General features: G+C 39.4%; 1 protein-coding gene across 1 annotated transcript in view; it reads left to right on the forward strand.

The window, feature by feature from the left end:
* The window catches only part of UVRAG (UV radiation resistance associated), a 296,340-nt gene that overhangs the window by 75,551 nt on the left and 194,903 nt on the right, over positions 1-25,886 (forward strand). The window contains exon 6 of the mRNA XM_004610830.2: positions 4,496-4,578. Within this exon, the coding sequence (XP_004610887.2) occupies positions 4,496-4,578 (83 nt within the window). The remainder of the gene's footprint in view (positions 1-4,495; positions 4,579-25,886) is intronic.

The raw sequence follows: 25,886 nt of genomic DNA on the forward strand, positions 1-25,886 counted from the left end.
CTCTCTCTCCTTTAGGGTGTTGTGGTTTGCAGTAGAGGTATTAAGTGGTCATCATGTTCGGTCTATAGTCTATTTTCAGCCCGCATCTCCCATCAGGAACAGGCCCTCCTAGTTCCTTTACTTGGTGGTCCCTTCTCTATCTGAGCTGCCTTTTCCCCCAGCACAGCTTCTAAGATTAATTTGGATTAATCCTCCCGGTATTTATCTCTATTGTTCTTGGGTGTTAGTCTCCCATTCTGTTACTTTATATTCCACAAATTTCTTAAGGTGGAAGCTTATGCTGTTGATTTGAGCTTTCTTTCCTTGGAGCAGGCTCTTCTCCTGGGCAGTACTTGGGGGACTGATATTGTGGTGCTAATTAGACCTGGTGGTTCTGGGAGCCAGGATCTTCCCTGGGGTGTTGCACAGCAGGGAAAATTTGGGGAGGGAGATCAAACTCAGGCCTTGCACATGCCAGACTTATGCGTCACCTGGTTCCTTGACCCCTCTTTGTATTTTTAAATATAGGTGCTTACGGTTTTAAATTTCCTTCTGAGCATTCATTGCATCACTTATGTTTTAATCTGTTGCATTCTCTTTTTTTTCCCTCAGAGTGCTGAATGGTTTACCTTATGGAATATTTGTGCTTTGACCCTCTTATTGTTTAAAAGTATGTTTTACCTTGTAGTTTGAGAATTTTTCCACATTAACTTCTGCTATTGGTTTTTAGTTTCATTCCATTGTGATCAGAGAAGACACTGTAAGATTTCAGTTGACAAGCATATAGTGAGGCTTGTTTTGTTGCTGAACATATGGTCTGTCCTGGGGAATGTTTCCTGTGTACTTGAGAAATGTGTATGTTGTTGCTGGATGGAACATTCTGTATGCTTCTGTTAGGTTTAGTTGCTTCACAGTATCACTCAGGTCTTCGGTTCTCTTGGTTTTGTGTGCTTGGAGTGTCCAGTGCTGACGGTGCCATGTCGATGTCTCCATCTTTCCCCAGTTTCATTGGTCAGTTTTTGTTTCTTATATTTTGTAATAAGCTGTTAGATGCATATGTTTATGATTTTCTTGTCCCCTTTTTAGTATGTAATGCCCGTCTTTGTAACTCTTTTGTTTCAAGTTTACTTGTCTGGTAATAATAGTATGTTCTCAACATTCTTTTGGTCACTGCTTGCACAGCATATCTCCCTGTCCCTTAATTTTCAACCTACTTGTGTTTTGGGTCCTAAAGTATATCTCTTGTAGATGTACAAATATTTTAAAAACTCCATCCTGGGGCTAGAGAGAGTGCAGGGCTTAAGGCGCTTTTCTTGCATGTGGCTGACCCCAGTTCCATCCCTGACTCCCAAGGTTCCCCTGAGCACCACCAGGAGTGGCCTCTAAACATAGAGCTGGCAACACTTACCCCTCCATATCAAAAACTCATTTTGCCAATTTCTGCCACTTGTACTTTTAATTATGGATATGGAGGTACTTTTATTACTTCCTTAGGTCTTTTTGTTCATACCAATAGTTCATACTCGTCACTATTTTTATTTGGCTATAGATTTTCTTAGATTCCCTTCCCATTTCTTTTATGGTATATTTTCCAGTTAATAGTGGCTTCCCTGGGTAGTAGAATGTACATTTTAACTTTGACTGATTCAAATGTATACAATTCGGTTTTAATTTTCTACACAATTTTCCTTTCATATTACTTCATTCTTCTACCTCTATGCAATTATCATGAATCCTATCTTATAATTGTACGCACATCAAAATAGACTTAGGATTGTTTAATGTATTTGTGTAGTTGGTTGAATTCTAATTGCTAAACTAGCCTGTGTTCTTAGAACAGATTCTGTCAATGATTATGTGACTTTTATTCTTGTTATCTGTTGCGAGTTCAGTTTCTTAAACTTCACTAAGTGTGGTGGTTTACCAGTAAGATCAGTCTCAAAGAATGCCACAGACTGACACTGGTACATTAAGGTTACACGAGACCCTCGACAGCTTCTGGCGTCTGTGCTTTCTACTCGTCTCTCTGTAGCTTCCCGTGGTCCTCTCAAAGTTATTAGGGGGAAGGTGAAACCTTCAGTGACACCATAACTTTGGTGCAGACTAGCCACCTTTTTTTAAAATAGTGAATCATCGTGAGGTACAATTACATACTTACAAACTTGTTTTTGCATTTCAGTCATACAATGATCGAGTACCCATCCCTCCACCAGTGCCCATTCTCCACCACCAATGGACCCAGTATCTAGCCACCCTTTTTGAAGGCCATTTAGTAACAAATCTCCAAGTGCATCCGTCAGCATGAAGCTGTGAGCCTTAAGGTTCTGTCCCCAGCATTTTCATTAGACTCATTTTCAAGGGCACTCTTTGTTCTCCAGGGCGCCCTCTTTTTTCTTTTTTCTTTTCTTTTTGTTTTTGGGCCATACCTAGCAGTGGTCAAGACTTACTCCTGACTCTGAGCTTAGGGATCACTCCTGGTGGGGCTCAGGGACCATATGGGGTTCTGGGGAGCAAACCAGGCGCATATACAACAAGCACCGCTGTCGTATCTCTCAGCCCCAGGATGCCCTCAATTTCATCCTGATCTTGCCCATCTATTAGCAGCAAAGCCATTTTTACTATGGACTAAGTCAGTATTACTTTGGGGAAAACTTCTGTTTGGGTATATCTTTCTTTTAAAATATGCCCGATTCTTTTCCAGATCTGTAAATCAAAACTGTCATTATCTGAGCACCAAGAGCAATGATGTTTTAACAAAATCTTGGTCTGGATGTTGGCACTGGTAGCTATGCCAGGGGTCTAGATGACCCAAAAAGAATTGTTTGCTCTACACTCAATACATTTAACATTTCTTGCTGCCTAGTTTCTTACTCCCAAGACTGATGTGTGTGTCTGTGTTTGTGTGTGTCTGTGTGTGTGTGTGTGTGTGAGATAAGCATTTTGTCAAGTTTTTGTATTTTTGGGTTGTACTCCATGGTGCTCAGGGGCTCTCTTGCCTCTGTATACTGGGCCCATTCCCAGCAGTTCTTGGGGGACTGCTGCACCCCAGGTCTCCTAAATGCAGAGCATGAGCTCAACCCAGTGGAGCTCTTTCTGGCCCTTAGTAAGTTTTAGAATCAGAATCTTGGTCTCAGGAGTTAGAAAAGTATTCCCTTTATTTTTTTGAAGAAGTCTATGTTAAATTGGTGATCCTATTTAAGTATTTTATAGAATTTATTGGCAAAACCACCAGGATGTAGGTTATCAGGGGTGGGATAAGAATTTCAATTATTTGCTTAAAAACAAGATTATTTAGATAATTGTTTCATTGTCAATTTTATCATATTTTATTTTTCAAGCAATATGTAATTAATGTACATTTTCAAAAATTTTAGCATAAAGTTAATAATATTCTAATAACAGTTTAATGTTGTAATGACAAAAATGTACTAGCATCATAGAAAACATTTACATAATGCATATTGCATATATTTTACTCCACAAATATTAATGCTTTTAGTTTTCACAGCTATCCACTAGATATTACCATCTTTGGATAGAGATATATATATGAAGAATATAGAGGATAAATATAAGGAATATGGCAGTGTAGAAGAAGAATACAGACAAGGCCAAGATAAACTAAGAGCTTAGATAAGTTGCTAAAGATTACAGAGTTTGTGTATTAAGGGCTTACAATGTAATCTAGGTGGTCTGAGTCTCCAGCCGTTTTTCTTATTTATTTACTTTGGTTTTCGTAAATGACAGATAAGTGTTCTGTTTTTCTTAGGAACTTTGCTGTACCCTCTTTGGAAACCAACCTTGCTCCTACCACCGTTAATCCCACTGAATGGAAATATTTGTTTCTGGTATTTCCAAGTAGAACGTGCAATGCCTTCTCTTCATAAAAACAGTACATACAAAGATAGGCATATTTGAAATATTATTGTTAACACTTTTTCTGCCACACAATATGTAGAAAAAAGCTTCTGGGAGACTTTTGGAAGTTCATTGCACTTTTTAATGTGAAATATTGTATCTATAGAAAGATATTAGAAGAAATTTATTTTAAATTTATGTGCTGGAGTTCTTGCCCAATTCAGTCAGCTTAATCAACGACTGATTTGAATTGAATTGAATTGCAATTGAATTAAATTGCAGTACTCCTACATTCTTAAAAAATTTATATGCTAAAAGATACAAAGTTATATAAAAGTTGTAATTACTTTTGTACTTCCTCAAGGATTTTTGTTTTGAGATGTTTATAAGATGATAATAAGGGGCTGGAGCGATAGTACAGCGGGTAGGGCATTTGCCTTTCACGAGGCCGACCCGGGTTCGATTCCCAGCATCCCATATGGTCCCCTGAGTACTGCCAGGGGTAATTCCTGAGTGCAGAGCCAGGAGTAACCCCTGTGCATTGCTGGGTGTGACCCAAAAAGCAAAAAAAAAAAAAAAAGATGATAATAAGAAACAAACATAATTTTACAAACTCTGTTTTTTTACCTGACTTAATTTGTTAATTAATGTTTTTCAGGGTTATTCAAATGCTCACAAGAATATTCTTCAGGTGGACCAGAACTGTGTTCGTAATTCATATGATGTCTTCTCTTTGCTGCGGTAAGAAACTTAGAATTTTTCTGCATTTCCTAAAGAATCTTCATGGTGAGTTTGTGATACTGCAGTGTGAGGCAATGCATGGAAGTTTAGAAGCTGTTATTCAGTCTTAGCATTTTTTAGTGAGAGCATCATAAATTTTGTAGCTGCAGTGATTTCAGTTTTATCTGTTTCACAAAGCCTCTGGAAAGCTATTTCCTTTCTCTGGACACTAGGAGAGAATGATTGGAAGCCAGTGATCTCCAAACAGGGACAAGAGCTGATTCTGATCTTTTAGGTTATAAAGAACAGCAACTTGAGTCACCCTGTTTAGACTCACCAAACCTTAACAACTATGGCATTACCAGATGAGCTCTCTACTAGTCTCAGATAGACTTGGAGTTTTAGCCTGCAGTTAAAAGAATCATCCTGAGAAGGCAAAGAAGCTTCACACGAATCACATCTTAGAGGCATAAAGACACATTATGCATAAAATCATAGTATTTTTTCATCAAGGTTTTAAAATTTGGTTTTGCTTTGAAAAGTAAATCATCAAGGATATTTTCTAGGAGTCAGCTCCAAAAATAGATGGAATTCAGAATAGCTAATGGTGACATTCAAACCTATATTCACTGCACTCAGACAGATGCTTCGTTGACATTTGATTTTGGCTGTATTTTGCTAATGTTTACATAACACATCATAAATTTCAGACCTTTAGACATCCTTTATATATCCACTAGAGGAAGAGCCCAGAAGGATGGTAGACTCTTGTCCAATTGGATGATTGTTTAATTTATAAACATTATGAAATGGGCCTTTCCTTTGCACAACTTGAACCTAATTATGCTCTAAGTTTGGCCACATGGACTATGTAAATTTTTCTTAAGAGACTGATTTCATGGGGCCTGAGAGATAGTACAATGGGCTAGGGCTCTTGCCTTGCATGTCACCAACCTGTGTTTGATCCCGGGCACTACACATGGTCCCTTGAGCACAGAGCCAGGAGTGAGCATCACTGGGTGTTACCCAAAAGCCATTCCCCTCTCCCCCCTCAAAAGGAGAGAAGAGACACTGATTTCAACTACAGTTACCACATTCATATTTGATGAATTCTATTTGTTTTCACCTTGACTTATTTTGGATATGAACAAGATGAATATGATTTAGTATTAGATGGTTAAAATGGAAAGCAGGAGGTACAAAATATGTAACCCATAGTACTCTCTTTTTCTGTTTCTTATTTGTTTTGTTTTTGGGTCACACCCGCTGTGGTCAGGGCTTACTCCTGACCCTATGTTCAGAGATCACTCCTGGTAGGACTCAGAAGGCCTTATAGAGTGCCAGGGATCCAACCAGAGTCAGCCAAATACTATCTCTGGACCAGTAACTCCTATTTCTGATCTTATTCAATCTTTGTTTACATTAAGTAGTGAAAAAGATGTATGTCCAGAAATAGTTTGAGATATAAATAAGCTGCTAGTGATTTTTGAACTTTTTCCTTTAGTAAAATGAAAGATCTGATACCAAAGAAATTTTCAAGTATGAAATTATGTGATCTTTTAAGAGAAACCAGTACAACTGAAGGGGAAAGAAAGTGAAAAGAAATGGGGGGCGGAGAGATAGTACAGTGGGTAGGGTACTTGTCTCGTTCATGGCAAACCCGGGTTTAATCCCCAGAACTCTGTATGCCTGCTGAGCCTGGTCGGAGTGATCTCTGAGGATCACTAAAGCCAGGATAAGTCCTGGTGTACCACTCACTGGGTGTGGCCCCCAAATAAGAAACAAAAAGGAATAGAAAGGCAGTGAGATGAGGAGGACTTGGTATAGGGAAGCATCACTAGAATCTAAGATATTAGAGATTCAAAGAGTCCAGAAGTGATACAGGCTGTTGGAATTGATGGAAGACTATTGATGTATAGAAAGTGAAGTGGTATTCTTTTGAAGTTTTGTATTTACACATCAGCTTTTGTCTTCAGTGTAGAATCAGACATGAAGGTGTTATGATTTATTTATTTGAGAGCACTTACCAAGTTAGAACAAACAGAAGATTGGTCTGAAGGTTTTGTGACAGTAAGTTTTATAGATTTTTTTTTTTACAGTGTAACATATCTTTCTAAACTGGTCGTCATATGGTTCACATACTATTTAATGATGGAGGAAAATTTCTGAAAATCATAGAACCCTCCATTAATACAAAATTATTTGGATTAATTTGATTTGCTTAATTATTTAACATTGATTTTAGCAGTATATGATTTTGAGGGTTTTATTTCTGGGTGCTTTCTAGATTATATTAGCAGTTTGATTACCTTTTAACAGTAACATCATTGCTGTTGTGTAAATAATTTTAATTGTCAATGTATAGTTGGTCTAGCCTTTATCAATGCCTTCTGAACAGGATCTATTGTCAAATTATCTGAAACGAGAGGATCTAGAAACTTTGAGTTCTATTTGTCAGAGTTAGTGAGTAAAACATAACTTCTCTATAGTTCTCTCAAATAGCAATAAAGAATAACCATCATTTATCTGCTCAATTAGATGCTGTTCTTCCGCAGATTTTATCATGTTGTATGTAAAGTACATATGGGAAACTTTTTTGCTCATTTTATGCAGTCAATATTATCTTTGGATGGAGTAGTTGTTTAAAATATACCTCACCTTTTCCTGCTTCTGCTTTGGTTTATGATTTACTGGATCTGTAATTTTATGTGAAAATGCACAGAAATTGAATTCTTTGGTTTCACTTAACAAATTTCTCAGTGCCATTTGGGAACGATTTTTTTTTCAGCGGTTGGGCGTTCGCCTTTCACGCAGCCGACCCGTGTTCGATTCCTCTGCTCCTCTCGGAGAGCCCAGCAAGCTACTGAGAGTATGGAGCCCGCACGGCAGAGCCTGGCAAGCTACCCGTGCATATTGGATATGCCAAAAACAGTAACAATAAGTCTCTCAGTGAGAGATGTTACTGGTGCCCGCTCGAACAAAATAGATGAGCAACGGAATGACAGTGATAGTGACAGTGAAGAATATATTTTAGTTAATAGTTTTTTTATGTTGTTCCCTAGGTATGCCTACATTCCTTACATTTATTTTACATGTAAATGTCACCTGGGAAAGAAACAGAAGGTGCTGTCTTTTGTATTACCCAAGACTGAACATTAAAGTTCCTGTTGATAGGATATATAGGAAACATCATATATTTGATCTACAAAACTTATATTTTATTTTAAATCTTTTATTTGGTATATTATTAAACATGAAAATATATTGTAGAAAATCTGTGACCTGAGGTTTTAGTTCAGACTCTTTGCCCAGCAGTTAAGAATTTAGGTCAATTCTGTTTAATTTAATTAATTTTTTGCTTTAGGTAAGTTTTTCCACTGACAAAGTAATTGCAGCTCTTTCCAGTTTTATATTCAGTATGTGTGGCAATAATTAAATTTTTGCTTCTTAACCCTTGGTAATCCCTGGATTAAGAGTTTTCATGTAAAGCAGACATCAGGAGCCGCTATACTTGTTACATTCAGTAGTCTTATGTTGAATGTTCACCACAAGGTGTCAATGTTGCTCTTCATTTGGTGTGTGAAGTTCTATTTTTCAATTTTGAAATGAGAAAAGTAGAGTTATGAATTACCAGCACACATTTATATTTTGAAGTGAACTCCCTGCCAACCCCCCAATTTTTATTCCTTCTAGGTTAAGGAAGTTGAGGTATTGATAGAGAGCATTCTCCTTTTTATTCTGTTATTTATGTTTACCCTGTTGGTGACTGAAAGAGATAAAGAGGGAAGGAGTGACAGAGTTGGGTGTGCACTTTGAACTTCTAATCATGTGGTATCCATTGACATGACAAACGAGATTGGGAGATGGAGATGACAAACCCTGAGGCTGGAAGACTACCATTGGTTTCAGGACTGATTTTTTTAATAACCTTTTAAAAATTATAAAGCTATAGTCATCAAGATATTGTGAAACTGGAATAAAGACTGGCTCTCAGACCAGTGGGATAGAGTTGAGGAGTGCAGAGACAGATTTCCAGGTGTATGGACAGTTGAACAACTACAGAGGAGCGAAGTGGAGCCTCTTCTATAAATACTGTTGGGAAAACTGGTCAGTCATGTGGAAAAACTGAACTCAGACCCTTATCTCATACCATGCTATCAAAGTGGATCAGAGGCCTCAAAGTCAGACCCGAATCTATAAATTACATTGAGGAAAACCCTGTGTTCATTGCCGCACTATTAACAGTAGCCCAAATCTGGAAAGAGCACAGCTCTCCAAGAATAGATACACCATACAACACTACTCAGCTAGAAGAAAAGACAAAATCATGCAGCTGTCCACTACTTGGATGGTCCTGGAGGTTTCCTGTTGAGTGAAGTCAGTGAGAAGGATAGGGACAAACACAGAACAATCCCTCTTGTGTGGGGGATACAGTGAAGCATGGTAAGGGAATTCCAGGAACAACAGAGTCTATGAACTTGTCACATAGAATAGAGCGTGCCATGGCAGAAAGACCTGGGGTGAATTGACGAGTGTGATTGGATCCAGGCAAGGGTTGAGGTGGACTCAGAGACAACTACACATAACTACATATAACTACATCCTGTTTTTCTTATTTAGTATTCCATGTACAAATCTCAATCTACTCTTACAGAAGATTTCATAATCTTCTGTAATGAAATTGAAATATGTTCTTAACCATTATCTTGTTAATAGTTATATAGTATTTACCATAGCTGGTTTCTTTGCTGTTGTTTGTCATATTGCAGTAAATATATACGTATATATTCTTTTATTTATGATGCTTATATTTTTGTGGAGTAAGTTATTAGAACAGGACTTGGGAGCCAAAGGATATGAATATTGTTGTCCCAAAGGGCACAAGTATGTGATATTACTCTCTACTCAAATCCCCAATTATAGTAGATAATGTCATTTTTAGAAAAAGAAAAATCACTTTTAGGTGATTTTTAAAACATTAATTTGATAAGTATAACATTTCAGTATTAGTTTAATTTTTATTAGCTTCAGCACAAGTCCTAAGTTTGAATTATAGGGTATAGTGAAATCTTTTCTTGAGTTTGTTAGCCATTTTTTCTGAGTGTACCTATTTTTATATTTTACTTTTCAAAAAATCTAGTTGTATCATTTCATACACATGAGAGTCAAGTTAAGGTTATATCTTAAAATGTTCATTATACTCTATGCAGTTATACTTAGAAGATATTTTTAAAGCATAATTACATTTAAAAAACATATATTCTTAGCACTAAGTTTAAGAAGTTTCTCTTTTACCTTGGTTCTCCATGTATTTGCTGGGTTTCCTTTTGAGATTTATATTTTACCTTTTTTTTTTTTTTTGCTTTTTGGGTCACACCCAGCGATGCTCAGGGGTTACTCCTGGCTTTGCACTCAGGAATTACTCCTGGCAGTGCTTGGGGGACCATATGGGATGCCGGGGATCGAACCCAGGTCGGCCGAGTGCAAGGCAAACACCCTACCCGCTGTGCTATCGCTCCGGCCCTATATTTTACCTTTTAAAATGATCTTTCATGCAAATTCCACTTATTCTTAAGTGTATTTATATTGTATATATTGTGATGTAAAGATTAGTTTTCTTTGCAAATGAATATTTAGTTGCACTGAATTAAAATTTATCCTTTGTTACATATTAAAAGCTTATATATGTCTGAATTAATAACTAAATTTAATTGAAAATATCCAATATTTTGCTGATTAGAATATTTTCTTTTTTTCCTTTTTGGGTCACACCCAGCAATGCTTAGGGGTTACTCCTGGCTCTGCACTCAGAATTACTCCTGGCAGTGCTCTGGGGACCATACGGGATGCTGGGAATTGAACCTGGGTTGACTGCGTGCAAGGCAGACGTCCTACCCTCTGTGCTATCGCTCCAGGCCCTAGAATATTTTCTAATTTTGGAAAATTTTTAAATAGTTCTTCCTATTTATTTTGCATTTTTATTAGAAATGGATGCTAAATTTTTTGAAATATTTCCATATTAATATATATATCTTATTTCATAGTTTATAGTTCAGGTATGTTTATAGATTTTTTTGATATTCTTTTGCTGATTATCTAGGTTATCCCTTTAAGCTTTATTATGAGATTGGAGTAAAGTAAATATTATGGGGGTTGTTGGGTTTTGCATGTATGGATAGGGGTGGAGGGAGAGGAGGAAGCAATCTTTCCTAAGATTAAAATTCACTTGGGAAGTTTTCTTCATTTTCTTTGTTTTAATCTGTAAAATGGTAATAATAGATTTTTACCTTGCTGTGTTTGTTATAGATTAAATGAATTAATATGAAGTGATTTTTAAGTGTCTAAATATAACTTGCAATGTATATGTTAGCTAATAATATTATGATTAGCTCTAGCTTATTAACTAACTTGGGGGAATTTTCAGTTCCTAAAAGATATTTTTTTTCCTGATGAGGATCAAATCCCAGGACCTGAGCGACACCCTTTGCTTTACACTTATTAAAAAAAGGTTTGACTTTAGCTGTTATGTTAATACTTACCACGTTCAGTTGCCTTTTATAATAAATCTTAGTCTAATGACCTTTAATAGTATTTGCTATTTTTTTTATACTTCTCTATGGTTTCTTGTTGACAATTTAATTTTTGCTAGGAAACCATTTCCTCCAGATTTCTAAATTTATTGCTTAAACTGCACATATAGTTTTTTGTTTTAGTTTTAGCTTTGGTGTTTTGAAGCCACATCCAGAAGTGTTCAGGTACTTCTCCTGACTCTGTGCTTAAGGGTCACTCTTGGCAGTTAGTGAAGGAATATATATATATATATATATATATATATATATATATATATATGTATGTATATATATATTTATATATTTATATACATAGATATATAGTTATGCTGGGAATTGAACTGGGGTTTGCTGCATATAAGTTAAGCACTTTGTCCTTTGTACTATATCTCTGGCTTAGTGTATGTGCCACTCTAACTTTTAAAAATTTGCTTGAGTACTTTGCAGCACATTCTCTACTTAAGCCCAGAAACCACCTAAATATTTCACTTAAAAATACTATTACAGGGTCAGGGAGATAAGCTCAAGTGGTAAGGCAAATGTCTAGCATGTGTGAGGCCCTGGGTTTGATTCTTAGCACTGGGTGTCACCCTGAACAGTTCTGTGTGTGACCCTGGTGACCTCTGAGCATGGTCACATCCACGCCCCTAACCTTGCCAGACCAAGCATTCCTTGAAAATGTCTCTTGATCCCCAGCATCATTAAGTGTGGTCCCATTTAAATATTGAAAGTGTTGTGTATGAAATTTTTTAAAACAAGAAATTGCTGGTATTGAAGTTATATTTTTATATTATAAATGTGTCTTTTGTCGGCAGCAAAAAGTTGGGTTGACTTTTCTGATCCATCTTGCTACTCCATGTCTTTTGATTGATGAGTTGAGGCCATGGATGTTGAGTGAAATTATTGAAATGAAGGAATTTATTACTATCATTTTGTAGAAGTTTTGTGTCTGTGGAGTTTTGTTGTTTTTTTAAAAAATTATTTAAACACTTTTACAAAGTTGTTCATAACACAGTTATTTTGGGTATTCAGTGTTCCAACACTAATCCCACCACCAGTATGACCAGCTTCCCACCAACTCCTCAGCCTTAGCAGGCACAAAATGATTTATTTTATTTTATTTATTTTTTCAAAATGATTTATTTTATGTTGCTTATTACAACAAAATGACAAATGGGATTATAAAAAATAGTTCAGTAAAAGAAAATTTGTGAAAGTTGTTACATTTTCTGAAGAGGGTCATCAGAGTCATTGTATGAGGGCTTACTGAGCTCTTTGTTGCAAGTGGAGCCTTCTGTGTTACTGTTTTTGTGTATTGAGCTTAGTTGGCTTCTGTGCTACTTTCTCCTGTAATTTGGTGTCAGTGTTGTGGCATTTGGAGGTAATACACAGTGATGGGCTCCAGGAGCTACAGGATCTGTAAAACTGGAACGATTTTCAGCCTGCCTCCCTCGAAGGGGGACCCAGAGTTTTCAGCCTAAAACTCATGTGCGCATGAGTTTCAGGGACTTAGCTTGGCATCACTTGAGAGATTAAGCCTGAAGCTGTGGAGCTGGGCCATTGTTTTCATGGCAGCGGCTGTAGTTTTCTTGTCTTTTAGAGAAGCTCCTTTAATACTTCTTACAAAACTGGTTTCAAGACTATAAATTTCTTAAGCTGTTGTTTGTCAAGGAAGCTTTGTAGTATCATTCCTTCAAATCTGAATGATAATGTAGCTGGATAAAGTATTCTTGGTGAGGTGTTCATTTCATTGATGGTTGTTTTTTGGTTTTGTTTTGTGTTTTTAAACTATACCTCACTATTCTCTTCTGGCCTGTAGACTCTCATTTGATAGATCTGCTGTGAATGTTTTGGGAGTTCCTTTGTATGTAAGTTCATTTTTTGATTTTTAAAAATTTTTTTATTACAGAATCACATTTTTTGATTCTTGCTGCTTTCAATATTCTGTCTTTGGCTATTATCATTCTGATTACTATGTACTTTGGAGTTTTTTTTCTTTTTTTTTTTTATTATTGAATAACCATGAGATACACAGTTACAAAGTTGTCCGTGATTGGATTTCAGTCGTATAGTGTTCTATCAGTCATACTATGTTCATCTTACATCTCACCAAATTTTTCCCCAGTTGCTGTTACTCTGCTGGTAAGGCCTTTTATCGAGGCTTTTGTTTTCATGTGGAGCCATATCTGGCAATGCTCAGGGCTTACTTTTGCTGAACTCATTGCTCTGCACTCAGGGGTGTCTCCCGATGGGGTGTGTGGGAGAGGCTTAGGGGGCTGTATGTGGTACCCGGGAATCAAACTCAGGTTTGCCACATGCACCTTACCTGCTATACTATCTTTCTGGCCCTTTCATTGTTTTTTGTTTGTTTGTTTGTGGCAGGTGACAAACTTGGTGGTGCTCAGGGTTTACTCCTGGCTATGTACTCAAAGATTACTCCTGGTGGGGCTTAGGAGACCATATGTATGATTGTTCTTACCCCCTCTGTTTTTTTTTTTAAACACCTATCATACTCATATTTTGTCATATTTTGACAAATTTTGTCACATCTTATTGTAGTTTCCTCATTTGCACTCTTCTACTTTTTTTTTCTTTTCGGGTCACACCTGGCAATGCACAAGGGGTTACTCCTGGCTCTGCACTCAGGAATTACTCCTGGCGGTGCTCAGGGGACCATATGGGATGCTGGGAATCGAACCCGGGTTGGCCGAGTGTAAGGCAAACGCCCTACCCGCTGTGCTATCTCTCCAGCCCTGCACTCTTCTACTTTATTGACTTTTAGTACCTTTGTTTCTTTGGGCCCGTTAACCATCTTTATGGGATCTCTATAGTCATCATCTGAGAGGTTACAGAGCTAGTTACTGGGAGAGTCTCCTGTGATATTTTCTTTACTCTCGATTGTGCTGAGCTTCTGTGTGGCTTCCCCATTGTGTCTGTTGTGCGCAGAGGGTGAATCTTTGTATTTTCCCCAGTATGTGAGCTCTTTGAGGGAACAGGTTCAGTGTTAAACTTTTCCTTCCCTTTTTGCTTATTGTGGTGTGTGATTTTGACACCCATTGTGGATTACGGGGCTTTTCAGTGCCATCTAGGCCTTATCTTTCCTCTGGCTTTGATGGAGGCTGTCTGGCTTCTACCACCACCAGGGCTTTTGTGGGAGGTAGGTGGACAGAGCTGGAGAATGGAGCGATCAGAGGGTTTTAAGAATGGACGTGCAGAGATGCCAGAGATGCCAGAAATGGAGCTACTGGGACCCAGGTGAGTGGGCCTATAGCACTTTTTCTTTGTGCACTAACAGACATTATTTAAGAATCTTTTTACCTTCAAAATGTTTCTTAGAATGAGAATAGGGAACATAAACCACGTAGTTTTAGGGGATTTGTGTCTCTAGGATACAGTTTTATATAAAATGAGGCCCCCATAGTCATGCCACTGGACTCTGTGCCAGGTTTTCACTCAGGGCACCCCAGAGGGGGGTGGGTGAGAACCTTCCCCACCCCAAGGGACTCAGCCCTGGCAGCCGACCTCCACTACCCAACTGCTGCCACACTCCAGACCGTTTTTCGGACACATTATAAGACAATTCCTACCCATTTTCTGTAATTACCACACCATATTTGATGGAGTTCAGACAGTAGACAACAAATCATAGAGAGTAATACATATATATATATATATATATATATATATATATATATATATATATCTCCCGCCTGCACGGGCAGAGCTTGACAATCTACCCATGGCGTATTCAATGTGCCAAAAACAGTAACGATAAGTCTCATTCCCCTGACCCTGAAAGAGCCTCCTACCGTTGTGTGTGTGTGCATGTCTAAATGTGTGCATGTGTGTGTCTGTCTCAGTGTGTGGGAGTGGGTCTGTGTGTCTGTACCCCTGGGAAGGACAAGTAAGGAGAGGCTGCTAAAATGTCAGGGCTGGGAGGAATAGAGACGTTACTGGTGCCCTCTCGAGTAAATCGACAAACAACAGGATGACAGTGATATAGTAATACAGGATACAGTTTTTTTTTAATTTATTTATATTTAATTAGAGAATCACCATGAGGGTACAGTTACAGATTTATACACTTTTGTGCTTATACTTCCCTCATACAAAGTTCGGGAACCCATGCCTTCACCAGTGCCCATTCTCCACCACCAGTAAACCCAGCCTCCCTCCCATCCTCCCCAATCCCATCTCCCCCCACCCCACCCTGCCACTGTGGCAGGGCATTCCCTTCTGTTCTCTCTCTCTAATTAGCTGTTGTGGTTTGCAATAAAGGTGTTGAGTGGCCACTGTGCTCAGTCTCTAGCCCTCATTCAGCCCGCAACTCCCTTCCCCCACATGGCCTTCGACTACAATGTAGTTGGTGATCGCTTCTCTGAGTTGCCCTTTCCCCGGAACGTGAGGCCAGCCTCAAAGCCATGGAGTCATCCTCCTGGTACTTATTTCTACAGTTCTTGGGTGTTAGTCTCCCACTCTGTTATTCTATATACCATAGATGAGTGCAATCTTTCTATGTCTGTCTCTCTCTTTCTGACTCATTTCACTCAGCATGAAACTTTTCATGCCCATCCACTTAACTACAAAATTCTTGACCTCCTTTTTTCTAACAGCTGCATAGTATTCCATTGTATAGATGTACCAAAGTTTCCTCAACCAGTCATCCGTTCTGGGGCATTCGGGTTTTTTCCAGATTCTGGCTATTGTAAACAGTGCTGCGATGAACATACATGTGCAGATGTTGTTTCGATTGTACTTTTTTGCCTCTCTGGGATATATTCCCAGCAGTGGTATTGCTGGGTCAAATGGGAATTCAATATCTAATTTTTTGAGAATCGTCCAAATTGTTTTCCAGAAGGGCTGAACCAGTCGGCATTCCCACCAGCAGTGAAGAAGGGTCCCTTTCTCCCCACATCCTCTCCAACAGCGGTTGCTTTTGTTCTTTTGGATGTGTACTAGTCTCTGTGGTGTGAGGTGGCAGGATACAGTTTTATATATAGCACAAACCTCGTTTGGAGAAGATACTGGGTAAATAATTGATAAATAAATGAATGAATAAAAAATGGAAAAATTTCAGTTTGGATGATAATTGAATCACAGGTATTTTAATAGGAATTTTTAAGAAGCAGATTTTTAATAATCACTTTTTCATAATATAAACTTGGATATATTTTGCTACAGTTTTGGTATATTTTTAAAAGTAAAATATTCAAGTGCTTAGGTTTTGAAAAATATGTTTACTAATGAAAGTCAGTGAAGGTGCTGTGTCGTAAATTAATTCCACATGAAACTGTGATTTACTGATAAAGTCTCATAGTCTTACTTAAACCTTTTGTTGGCTCTTCATGGTGCCGAGGCCCAGCTTGGTAATTACTGAATGTTCAACAGGGAGTAGGAACACGGTCGTTAAACTCTAGGAGCCCTCTCCAAAATAGTGTTTGAAATTCTGGACCTGAAGCAATAATCACTTTCCAAATGTTGGGTTGGCAAAGAACTATATGGGATCAAAGTAAAGATAAGGAGCTGCCTTTGAGGACACTTAAATACATGAGTACTCTCCTGCCCAAGAGATGTTCTCCGTTCTCTGGTTCTGGCTTAAATTCACAGGGTTACTTTACTGAGACTGCTTTGTTTAAGATGTCACTGCAAATTAAGACTTTACCATCACACTCTGTGTAGCTGCCTTCTAACTTCTGCATTCCCGCTGGTGCCAGGCATGTTCCAAGGCAGCTTTCCAAGGTTTTGTGATTTCATACTCATGTCTCTGCCAATAAAAATAACCAGTTACCATCAAACACCTACCCCACCCATTTTGATTTTTGCATGTTGTTTTATTGAAAGAACTTATCAGAGATTGTAGGAAAGCTAATAGATTCTGCTCATAGGATGTCACCTGACCTTTGAAATAATCTTGTCTTGGAAATGTGATGTTTTATCTCTGAAGAGAATCTGGAACTGACATGTTTATCTCTTGAGGAGCATGGACATTATAATAGACTTATTTCTATACTTAATTCTTTATGCCTGGAAGTACTAAATTAACATGAAAAGGCAGATTTTTGCTTTGGGGACTTAAATTCTAGTAAGATAAATTAACAGATTAAACAAGCAAAGGTTTTACATTCTTTGAAAAGTTAATAATGGTAACATATACGTATGCACGCATACATGTACATATATATATCATAGGAATGTCAGAATTCCAACCTTTTCTATGCCAATAAAGGTGGTAGGGAAGGAGGCTAATATTTGAGTATCAAAAGTATGAAAGACACTTACATGCTAAAAATTAGGCTAAAAATCTTTATAATATTCATAGTAACTGTACTAGTATTATAATTTTATTTCACTGATAAGTAAACTGTGCTTGGGAAAGTGGAAAGTTATGTTACTTAGAGTCCACATATATCTGCTGGCAGTGTCTTTCTATCTCTCTCCATCACAAATGGAAGAGTGCTGGTAAGTAACAGACCTTTCTCTCCTCGAGACTGTCTAATAGTATCCAGATTCCTTCCAATAAAATGGCTTTGGTGATACACCTGAGTATAAAATGAATGGGCCAAGCATTTCTTAGTGTCTTGTGGCAACTTTAAAATTGAGGAATTCAAGCTATGCTTTCTAGAACTGTCTTAAATATATTTAGCACACTCCTTGCCCCAATACTTTTCTTTTCTGGGGGTGTTGTATAAAGCCTGTAGTCCTGGTTAAGAATATTGTGGAGAGAAGAGACAGAGGAGAAGCAAGGGGGCCATGGTCAGGGGTTCAGTACAAAGATGCTGTTAAGGAATGATAGTGCCAAATATCCAAACCATAGAGTCTGCAGCACTGAAATCAAGAGACCCAAACTTTAACACTCAGATTTAGGTGTCTGTCAAGAGGGCAAATTGAAGGGAACCTGGGAATACTGATGGAGGAAGTTGACACTGGAGGTAGGCTCGGTGCTGCAGTATTGTGTGAATGACTAAAACTCAACTATGAATAAGTCACGGTGCTTTAATAAAAATAATCTAAAAAGATTATTGCTGCAGTCTGTGGCTATAGCTTCTTTCCCTTCCTTTCCCTCAGTAGACTAAGAGTATAGGGATTGGGCAGAGTGACTTCCGTTGTTGACATCCCTTTCTGTTTCTTTTTTTTTTTTTCTTTGCTTAATAGTTACTCAGGCCATTGATCTGCTGTTGATTATTTCCTTAGAGGGTTTTTTTAAAATTATTTATTTTTTAATTGAATCACAATGAGATACACATGCTTTCTATTTTCAAACACCCACCTCTTAAGTGCGGGAAGCACATCTTGGTTGTAGAAATGACTTATCGTCGCCCACACTGTTTTCTGAGTGTCTTTGGTTCTGAGATAGTGTCATCCCAGAAATTGATGCAATAGATTTCAAAGGAGCTGGAGTTATGTTATGTTATCTTAATTAAAATAGAGTATCCAGAGACTAGAAAGATAGCACAGGGGTTAGGATGCATGCCTTCATACACCAGACCTGGGTTCAATCCCTGGCACCTGGCACCACGTGACTGCCTGAGAATCACTATGTGTCTCCAAAGTTCCCCCTGATCACCACGGAGTAGCACTGGTATTCTAGCACTGCAGAGCCCTCTCTCTGGCCTTGCAGACTGGGACTAGTCCCTGGGCCCCCTGGGAACCGTTAGGAAATAACCACCCCCCCACCCCAAATACACACACACACACACACACACACACACACACACACACACACACACACGCACGCACGCACGCATATGCATGCACACTGCAGGGGTCCAGAAAAGGGCAATAATAGTTTTTCTAAAATTCATGTACATTAAGTATACACTGTTGGGAATATTCTTTTTTTTTTCTTATTTTTAGTTTTTGGGTTTTGGGTCACACCTGGCGATGCACAGGGGTTACTCCTGGCTCTTCACTCAGGAATTACTCCTGGTGGTGCTCAGGGGACCATATGGGATGCTGGGATTAGAACCCGGGTCGGCCGCGTGCAAGGCAGACGCCCTACCCGCTGTGCTATCGATCCAGCCCCGGGAATATTCTTTTGAATTCCAGTTTGAGACAGAGAGAGGAAAGATGGACAAGGCCAATGAAGGGTTTTTAAAAAGTTATTTGAAAACTAGTTGGGAATGGAGAGTATTTGGCTTCAAGAACACTTTGATTATTCCCTTCTCTCCCTTCCCGATCCCTTCCCTCCCCCAACAATTATTGGGTAATAGTAACAGACATATTTATTGAATCTATACTATCGGCCAGGTAAATCCTTTACACACTTATTTGATCTTCAAGAACACATATGAGAGTGATGTCATTCTTTTTTTTATAACTCATATTTTATTATTTGATAACAAATTATTATACATAGCAGGAAAGACTGTGATCCTGGATTAGATTTGGGTTAGTAGTTTTAAAAGTAATGTCATTCTTTATTTTTGTTTTGTAAATGAGGAAACTGAGTCCATCAGATCATTGTGACAGAGCCAGGACTCAGATTTTCTGAGTCTATCTCTCCCCTCTCCTCTGCCATTCCATAGTTCTATAGAAGTTGGGGTCTTTCTGAAAGAAGGGATAATTGGAGGAGAAAACAATTGTAGTTATATTGTTCCTGAAGGTGGGGTTAATGATGGTGCTAAGAAGATATCAGGAGTCCTCAAGATATTAGAAAGAATTATTTTTAGAGTGGTCAAGGAAGACCTCACTGAAAAGTAAATATGTGAATAAATACAAAGATAAGACAGCAAGTGTATCTAGATGAAGAACATTCCAGAGAACAGAAATAGTATAAAAGCCCTAAGTTGGGAGTGAGCTTGGTTTGTTGTTAAAACAGCAAAGCAGGGCTGGAGCAATAGCACAGCGGGTAGGGCGTTTGCCTTGCACACAGCCGACCCTGGTTTGATTCCCAGCATCCCATATGGTACCCCGAGCACCGCCAGGAGTAATTCCTGAGTGCAGAGCCAGGAGTAATCCCTGAGCATCACCGGGTGTGACCCAAAAAGTAAAAACAAAAACAGAAAAAAAAAAAAACCAAACAAACAGCAAAGCAGCCTTGGTTTCAAATAATGGGCAGAGTTGTCAGAAGCCAGATTGTATGTGTCGAGTTTTAGATTTTTTTGTGAGTATAATTGAGAGCTCTTGGAGGTTTTGAAGAAGAGTATTTATAGAAAATGTTTCTGGACTGGAAGATAAACCAGAAATTGGCTAAGGGAGAGTTATTAAGAGACTATTTCGCACCCAGGCAAGGGATGAGAGGAACAGAGACTGGTGTGGTAGTAGTTGAGGTAAATGAAGAGAGAAGGTCAAATTCTTGACATATTTTGAAGATAGAGTTAACCAGACTTGCTAATGGATTAGATGTGTGTGAGACAAATCAAACTTGAGGTTTAACCCCTAGACATTTAACTTGAGTAATTTGGTGAATTGTGGTATATTTATGGAAATAAATGGTGTGAGATTCCTGAGGGGGATGGAGAAGCAGGTAATGGAGAATGAATATATTAGGGACATTTTAAACTTGAGATAGTATCAGTAATGAAGAAGTTTCCAGGTGGGTATGCGGTTTTGAATGATCAACCTGAGGGTTCTGTGTAGCAAACATAAAACGATTCTCGAGTGTCCAGGGTGAGAGCTTGAGTGGTAGAGCACATGTCTTGTATGTTCCGGGCTCTCAGTTTGGTTCCTTCACCACATGCAGCCCCCACCTCCTCCTCAGCAACACCAGTTATGAACCCTGTTTTAAAAATGGGACAGATGACCGGTAAAGAAACTATGGAACATATACACAATGGAATACTACACGGCCTTAAGAAAAGATAAAGTTCTGCAGTTTGTTGAAACCTGGATGGGTCTTGTTGAATGAAATCAGCCAGAGGGAGAGGAACAGACTCAGAATGATCTCTCTCATATGTGGGAGATATAAAGAAGTCTTCTAGGGAAATATCAAATACCCAATGGCACTTGAAACAAAGAGAAGGAGAAATGGTCTTCAGTAGGAAGCTTGCCGCTGGGGCAGGGGATGGGGGATAAGTTAGGGAAGGGAATGCTAGGGTGATGCTGGAGGTGAAGGGTGGAGACATTTGTGGGTGGGAGGGCAACTCCACATTGGTGGAGGGTAATGGGCACAGACTGTCAAAGGGATAGTGCTGGAACAATAAATGCCTGAAACTAAATTATAAAAATCTTTATAACTTTGTTATTTATGGTGATTCAATAAATTTTTATTTATTTTTTTTAATTTTTTTTATTTTTTTTCTTTTTTTTTTCTTTTTTTTTTTGCTTTTTGGGTCACACCCGACGATGCTCAGGGGTTACTCTTGGCTCTGCACTCAGAAATCACCCCTGGCGGTGCTCGGGGGACCATATGGGATGCTGGGAATCGAACCCGGGTCGGCCACGCGCAAGGCAAACGCCCTACCCGCTGTGCTATCGCTCCAGCCCCTAAAATTTTTTTTAAAACCCACCTATCTGTGTGATTAGAGGATAGTATAGCTATAAGGTATTTGCCTTGCATGCAGTCAACTCAGATTCAATCCTTAGCATTCCATATGGTTCCCTCTGAGCTCCAGGAGTGATCCCTGAGTACAGAGCCAGGAGTAACCTGTAATTACTATTGGGTGTGCACCCCTCTACACCTTCCCCACAAAAAAACTCCCCCAAGACCCCAAACACAAGTAGTTTCACTAGCAAGAGAATAACTAGAGCAGGAGCGATGATATAAGAAGTAAGGCTCTTGCCTTGCATGTGAACTGACTCAACTTTGAATCTGGCACCACGTATAGTCTCCCAGGCATTGCCAGAGGTCACTCCTGAGCACAGAACCAGGAGTAACACCTGAGAACTGCCGGATGTGGATTGTGCGCCACCCCAAAACTCTCAAAATAAAATGAATGTAAAGAATTGGCTATTTATCAACTCACTATGTAGCTTAAAGACTAGATGTCAGAAGTCTCCTGCTAGGCTTTAGGGCACACTGCCATCAGACTGCAAGCCCACCCACCCACGCCTGCTGGGATCTGGTGATGACAGCACCCTCACAGGTGAAATTGGCATGCCCCATCCACGACACGCTGAACCAGGAAACGGGCCGCTGTCAGCATGCGCGGTGGAGGCCATGTGCTTTCATGCAACGCTTCCATGCATGCCATGCCAGACTACTGCCATATTTTCACCTTTCAGGTTTTGCTCAAGGGTTTCCAACATTTAGAAAAGGAGACTACAGCAGGAAAAAAGGGGCAGCTAGGGAGATGAGGGAAATTTAGGAAAATGTGGTATGCCAGAATCAAAAGTAAATCAAATCTTTTCAAGGAACGATCACCTGAATCACAGCTGTTGATTAGTGGAGTAAGGTGAAGACTGAAAGTGGAATGTTAAACTTAGCAAATTGGATCTTCCTGATGACATTTGTGAGAGTGTTTTTGATTGTTCCCACAATCAAAACCGGTTTACTGCTGGGGGATGAAAATGAGGTTAAGGAAATGAAGACAATAAGTGTAGACTACTCTCGTGAAGTCTTTCTTCCCGGGTAGGAGGGCAGTGATATGCTAGAGGGAATAGAGGTATTAGGGAAAGTGATTTTTGTTTTGCATTAAGGAAATTTAGCATATCCAGGTGCTGAAGAAGAACTTGAGACTGTAAGAGAAAGAGAAGGAATAAGTACAGGCATGGAACTTTTGGTAGATGAGTGGAATGCTTAATATGTGATTTCTGTTTTACTATGCTAACTGTCATTCTGTAGAATTTCACATGTGAGGTATTTTGGGTCCAAAGTAGTGAGGCAGTTTGTTCTTTCCTGGGACTGTTGCTACGTAGATACACCTGAACGTGGTATGAATGGTTAGCTGAGCACACAAAGTGGTGATTAGTTAAAGCACGTTCTCCCCAAAAGGTGTAAAGATGATCTGAGGAGGAAAATCTCACCTGGATTCCACAACCTATTCTTTTTTTTTTTGGGGGGTCACACCCGGCGATGCTCAGGGGTTACTCCTGGCTCTGCACTCAGGAACCACTCCTGGCGGTGCTCGGGGGACCATATGGGATGCTGGGATTCGAACCCGGGTCGGCCGCGTGCAAGGCAAACGCCCTACCCGCTGTGCTATTGCTCCAGCCCCCCTATTCTTTTTTGTTTTTGGCAGAAAACACATTTCCAAATGTTCTGTTTCATGGCCACGCCCCCCCCCCCCCGAAAACCCAGGTGTTAAAAATTTGAGACACTGCATACTGCTCAGTTTTAAAGATCTTCAGGTGAACTGTGATATCACTTTAAAAATGTGTGGTGGAGGATTAGGTTAATATTTTTAAAAGAGCATCTTTTCAACTAAATCCCCTGGAAAAGGACTCAGTGACAAAACTACAAGAATTATTGCTCTTGGGGCTGGAGTGATAGCACAGCACGTTTGCCTTGCACGAGGCCGACTCAGGTTTGAATTCCGGTATCCCATATGGTCCCCTGAGCACCGCCAGGAGTAATTCCTGAGTGCAGAGCCAGGAGTAACCCCTGTGCATCACCGGGTGTGACCCAAAAGCAAAAAAAAAAAGGAATTATTTTTCTTGCAAGATAGCATGTTTTTGTTGGGCTTGATTACAGTCTGGCAGAATTTTTATTAGAACATGTAGTTCTTGTTTAAATTAAAAAGGGCCTTTCAAGTTTTCTAGGCTATTTGTTAATATTTTAGATACTGATTTCAATAGTTATCTCATAAATATTCTGTTTGATAAGAAAAATAAGCTTTATTTTACTTTTCTTTTTTTCAAAAATCATCCTTTACTAGGATTTTATAATCATGAATTATTGTAATTATGACCATAGCTCAAACAGACTAGAAATGCAACAAAAAGTATTAAAATGGTCAATGGGAGCAGTCAATTAATAAAAAATAAAGATTGCTTTTCAAATAATTAAGTATTCTCCATTCAACCCTGAATGCACCTGATTCGTCAAATAATTAAGTTTTCTCTTTGACTTAAATATTAGTCAAGCTAACTTTGTTTTCTGAAGGGAGAGTTTATGCCTCTTTCATAACGTGGACTTTTGCTTTTGTCTCTCATTGCTATTGTGGGGTACGCTGGTGATGCTGGGGTGAGTTAGGGGCATGTGGTACAGAGATTGGACCCAGTGCTTTGACCTGGGGAGATTTTTTTCGTTCTATTTCCAAAAGCTAAATAAGACTAAACATTAGATCAAAAGCTATTCCGAGTGTTCCTGTCTTTTACAAAAGAGTGGAAATTCCTGAGCTGGGAGTCAGGGCAGAAACCACTCCGTATATTTTCTGTTATCTTATGGTGGTACTTTTGTTATAATTCATGAACCAGTAGTGGTACATTGTGATCGATTACAAGTTCGCTGTCCTTTTTCAAGGTCTGATTCTGTGTGTCACATTTCATTTAGCCACCTTGTATCCTGAAGACCCACTTGGCTCTCACAGTTTCTCACACCTTTGTTGCTGTTCATGACCTTGGTCATTCTTTGGATTATTGGTCAGGTGTTTTGTAGAGTGGCCCTCAATTGACATATCTGGTGGTTTTAATTTGGAGATTAGGTTTCTGGGTTTTCTAACTTTTTTTATGATTAAACAGCTATGTTCATGAGCATGTGTAAAGAAGTATTAAGTCCTACTAACAGAGTCTCCTGTATATTATCCATATAAGTGAAGAATGCTGTGCAGTATCCTTTGCAGTTGGGAATTTTAAGGTCAGTTAGGTATAGAACTTAGTTATCCAGTGTTGGATCCCCACTGGCACTGCTTTCAAGCCGTCTGGGTGATGCCACCCTGTTGATTAAACATCCAGGGATTCTCCTTGAGGTGAGAGTGTTTCAGAGGCATCGCCCCTCAAATGGCAAAGGGCGGTACCAAAAGAGGTGTCTTCTCCCCAGAGTTTGTAATCATTGCTTCTCTATGGCGAGCATTTTGGGCATTTTGGCTTGGCTATAGGCCTAGTTTTCTTTGGTAGGAGGTTATGTTAGTTAAGTTACCTGGTACCCTTTTGTTTCACCCTTTGCAGTGCTTCCTGTGGAACTCCCATGACTCCCCAGGGATACTCACAATCCCCTGTGCTTGTGTTGAACTTCTCTTGTGCCACAGTTCCCCTGTATTGTTTCCGTCGTGTCCCTGTCGCCCCATTCTCTAGCGGTTCCTCTCTACCGTATTAAGTCTGTTTAATTAGGACTAAAGGTTGGTTATTGCAGGGATATGTCTGCAACCCTCTGCAGCCCCTTCCTCATCTATCAGCCGGGATTATCCATTGTCCCAAGTGCACCAAGTGACCCTGTCACTGCAGGATCGTGATAAACAATCCAGTATTATTTAAAATGGAATGTTGGGGCCGGAGCGATAGCACAGCGGGTAGGGCATTCGCCTTGCACGCGGCCGACCTGGGTTCGATCCCCGGCATCCCATATGGTCCCCTAAGCACCGCCAGGAGTAATTCCTGAGTGCAAAGCCAGGAGTAACCCCTGAGCATCACTGGGTGTGACCCGAAAAGAAAAAAAAAAATAAAATGGAATGTTGGTTAGTCATCTGAGGGGCTGGAGAAATAGTAGAATGGGTAGAGTACAGCCAGCTCTGGTTTGATCCCTGGCCCCCAAGTTGTCCCTGTACATCTCCAGGAGTGATCCCAGCGTGCAGAGCCAGGAGTAAACCCTGAGCACCACTGGGTGTGACTCTCCATGATCCCCGATAGAATACTGGCCAGTCATTTGAAATAAAATGTACTAGCAAAACAAACACTAGCAGAGCAGAAACCAGCACGCTGCTTTATGAGGAGCTGATCACAGAA

This window comes from Sorex araneus, chromosome X (genome assembly GCF_027595985.1).
Source record: "Sorex araneus isolate mSorAra2 chromosome X, mSorAra2.pri, whole genome shotgun sequence".
In the NCBI taxonomy this organism is placed as follows: domain Eukaryota; kingdom Metazoa; phylum Chordata; class Mammalia; order Eulipotyphla; family Soricidae; genus Sorex; species Sorex araneus.